We start from the raw sequence: 3,474 nt of genomic DNA on the forward strand, positions 1-3,474 counted from the left end.
TTATTCAAATTATGTTTCCTTTTGATAAAAAACCTAAACTCGAAAAATATTATAATATATAAAATAAAATAAATAACTACAACAAAGATTGTATATAAAAACAAAAAGAACAAAAGGACAAAAAAAATTTAATTAATTGGGATACATATCGCTAGAAAGATAAAATTGATCCTAATTCCCATATTTCAAAGCCCAATTAACTAAAAACCCAATTAACCAATATATTCTTAACTTGGAAACATTTTAATTTCAAGTCTCACATGTTGATTGTGAAACCAAATCAACCACAAAAAAAAAACAACAAACTAAACCAACCAAATTTATATTCACATTGGAAACCAAACCAAAGTAACAACTTTCTTACCATTTATAAAGGTTCACATCACCCAATTAAATTTAACCCTAATTCCCATATTTCAAAACTTAATTTCCCTTTAACTTACATTACCATAAATATGCAAATACAATTAACTACAAGCAAAGAGACTTTGCTTACTGCTCCTACACATTACAACAAACAAATTTTTTTTACTGCTCTTTCCAAATCCTACCTGTCACTCTAAGCTTCAACTCCTTCCTCTCTCCACCCGAGAAAAAAAGCCCCATATTTCTTTGAATAATCAAACCATCAAAACTATCACGAACTTTCCTGTGACTATCTCTTATGCTTCTTGGCACTCCCTGCCACGTCATCTTCCTCCCGTTCCCTCCCACTTCCAGGCTGTAACTGTAATTCTTTGCCTCGTCATCATCTCCCATGAATCTCAGAAACGCGATGTAAACAGGCGCCATGCCTAGCTGGAACGCCTCAAAATGGAGACAAAAGTACTGCCCGAAGCAACTAAATACCTGCCCAAATCATGACATAGCAACATACTTTTATTATTCTAAAAAAACCCCTCAACTTTGTCTTTTTTTCTGAAAAAAACCCTTGGCCTTCTAAATTTTTTGAAATAAATCATCAACTTTTTTACTGAAAAAAAAACACTCGGATTTTACAATGTTTTTTAGAGAAAAATGTCTAAAAGGTCCAGATCAGAAAAAATGAAAAAGTGCAAGGGGTTTTTCATTCAAAAGAATAAAGTTGAGGTTTAATCCGGAAAAAACACAATTTAAAGTTATTTTCATAATTTGTCAACAAAAGAATTTTCAAAGCTAGAGCTAGATAGTGTTTTTGATGATAATGTGTGAATAAGATGAAATACCAACGAACTTTCATTGATTTGTTTACTATAAAATCCTACTTTCATTGTAGTTTGAAAAAAAAAAAACCAAATTATAGTAAAAATGTCATGAAGAAACAAAACAAATTTTCATTGATATAACTTTATAAAGTTTTCAAAGTATAATGTCCTAACAAGAAAAAAATAAAAGTAGAAAGCAATTGGATAGACTTTTCAAAGTACAATACCTTAATAAGAAAAAAAAACGGATGTACAATTTTGTAAAAGAAAGAAATGAAAGTGGAATGTTATAATACAAATATAAACGAAAGTATGTTGCTATTTCTTGCATTTAGCTCTAACAAAAAAAAATACATTTTTTAAAGTTATTTGAAGACATACCGTAAGCATCCAAGTTGCATTCTCGACCTCATGAGGATTTGACTTAACATATCGATGATTAAAAGTACTTCCATTATGCATATCAACTTTATGTCCATCTTTTAAATGGTTCACAAGATGAGGAATATCACCAATCACCGTGCATTCGGACCCCGCATAGGGACAATTATAAGGTCTAAAAACACATTGGGATTCGTGTTTTAATTTGCTATAATACGGGTAAATCCCAACACACCCGTAACTTTGATATTTACAAGGAAGTTCAAGCGATGCAGCCACCTTTTCAAGTGCTAAACACCTAATGTTTCCTAGTTCATGTCGACATGTTGGACATCGGTTGTGCACATGAGGTTTGCATCCCGAACATAACGTGTGACCATTTGAACACTGCAAATGAAAAAAACACTTTTTAATCAAATTTCCTTTCTTTTTTTCCATAAAAGAATAATAGTTGAGAGGAAAAATCAATAAGATGGTGAAAATGTGTTGTACTTTTCTAATATTTGTCCATGTTTATGGTTTCTAATATTAATCACACTTCTGAAAATAGTTAGGTAGCTAAATAAATAAAATGATAAAAGTACAAGGGTTTTTTTTTTCTGTATTTGGCACAATATAACTTTGACACTAGTGGATTCATTTATGTTTGAATATGAAATGGCACCTGATGGATAGGAGGGTACATGGCATTCAAGCAAACAGGACACTCCAATAAATCACGAACACTGCTAGTGGCAAGTACATTGGGCTTTAAAGCAATTTGAGAAGTGTCATGAACATGTTCATGTTCAGTCACATCCATTGCATCTTCGATTTGAGGAGGATCAATCACTTCTGGATTATCACGCCCATCGTCAAAATAAGATATTACAGTCGACATTGCTGACATTGTCTTCAGTTTGCTTCGTTTATGCATATAAAATCAACAAGGTTAGCGACTATAGAGACTTATGTTCAGGTTTCGTTGATTCGAAGAAGAGTAAGTTTCGGAATAAAAGCTCAAATTCTTTAGAAAAATCAACTTCAGTAATGTCTGAATCTAAGTAGAGAATCTCATAGACCTAAATCAAACACTCATGCGCTCATCTATGGCGTTGGATTTCTTACAATCATAGAACAATACTTCAAAAACAGTAACGGAAGCTAAAATCAGAGAATATGGGGAAACTACACAAACCCAGATAAAGCATATTTGAATTTTGGACTTAAAAGATAACCGAAACAAAGATTGGGTCAAAATTTCACTGTTCAAAACGCTATCTTACTCGAAGAACATAAACCGACACAATCGATTAGTTGAAAAAACGAGAAATGGAAAAGATTGAAAGAGGGATGAAGGGTACCTGTAGTGAAAACCCAAAATCGAAGAGACGGGGTCAAAAACCTAATGAATACTGTACTGATTGGGGGAGGAATTGTTTAAGAATATTAAACACGGAAGAAGAAAATTGAATGCGTAGGGGATGAGGTCTGAGAAATCAGAAGGAAACATTCAAATTAAAGCCGTTAAGAGAGAGAAAGAGTTGGATGTTCAAGAGGAGCGTCAAGCGTGTGCAGTAAGGACACAGGTTCTCGAGAAAATACAAAGAAGGAAGCAAAACGGAAGTGGGGCCAATCACCAATTCAAACGAACATCTCTTATTTCATTTTTTATTACACTTACTTGGATTTATTAATCATAAAATTGTTAGTTTACTCTTTATACATAAAGATAATCTTGTTTTTTAAAACTTTAATTGATATAATTATTATAAAACGATCACTAGTTTAAGACAAAAAATCGAAGCTTTGTCACACATGACATAATAGCAACCAAAAGTAAAACTTATATCATATTAAAACATCAAATTAGAATAGTAAATTTGTGATGACATTTTTATATTTCGCAAAATTAAAAGGTAGCGAGTAG

The 3,474-nt window shown here is 32.2% G+C and overlaps 1 protein-coding gene across 3 annotated transcripts; it reads right to left on the bottom strand.

The window, feature by feature from the left end:
• Nucleotides 1-306: 306 nt before the first annotated feature.
• On the bottom strand, nucleotides 307-3,131 carry LOC145102611 (E3 ubiquitin-protein ligase DIS1-like). 3 transcript variants are annotated; one of them, XM_079040074.1, is made up of 4 exons: nucleotides 2,909-3,131; nucleotides 2,230-2,457; nucleotides 1,566-1,952; nucleotides 307-849 (listed from the first exon to the last, which is right to left on the bottom strand). In XM_079040074.1, exons 2-4 carry the CDS (start codon nucleotides 2,452-2,454, stop codon nucleotides 529-531), a joined length of 933 nt encoding a protein of 310 aa, XP_078896200.1. In that variant the 5' UTR covers nucleotides 2,455-2,457; nucleotides 2,909-3,131; the 3' UTR covers nucleotides 307-528. The 3 variants fall into 3 exon arrangements, with proteins under 3 accessions (XP_078896200.1, XP_078896194.1, XP_078896186.1); XM_079040068.1 differs by having other exon boundaries at nucleotides 2,230-2,467; nucleotides 2,909-3,130; XM_079040060.1 differs by lacking the exon at nucleotides 2,909-3,131 and having other exon boundaries at nucleotides 2,230-2,902.
• Nucleotides 3,132-3,474: the final 343 nt, after the last annotated feature.

The sequence above is a fragment of the Lactuca serriola genome, chromosome 1 (genome assembly GCF_051521515.1).
Source record: "Lactuca serriola cultivar US96UC23 chromosome 1, Lser_US96UC23_V15, whole genome shotgun sequence".
Taxonomy (NCBI): Eukaryota; Viridiplantae; Streptophyta; class Magnoliopsida; order Asterales; family Asteraceae; genus Lactuca; species Lactuca serriola.

Coding starts and splice junctions, on each gene's coding strand:
- LOC145102611 (XM_079040060.1), bottom strand. CDS start 2,481: ATGCATAAACGAAGCAAACTGAAGACAATGTCAGCAATGTCGACTGTA. Junction 1,953..2,229: donor TGTACCCTCCTATCCATCAG/GTGCCATTTCAT, acceptor TTTCATTTGCAG/TGTTCAAATGGTCACACGTT. Junction 850..1,565: donor ATGCAACTTGGATGCTTACG/GTATGTCTTCAA, acceptor TGATTTGGGCAG/GTATTTAGTTGCTTCGGGCA.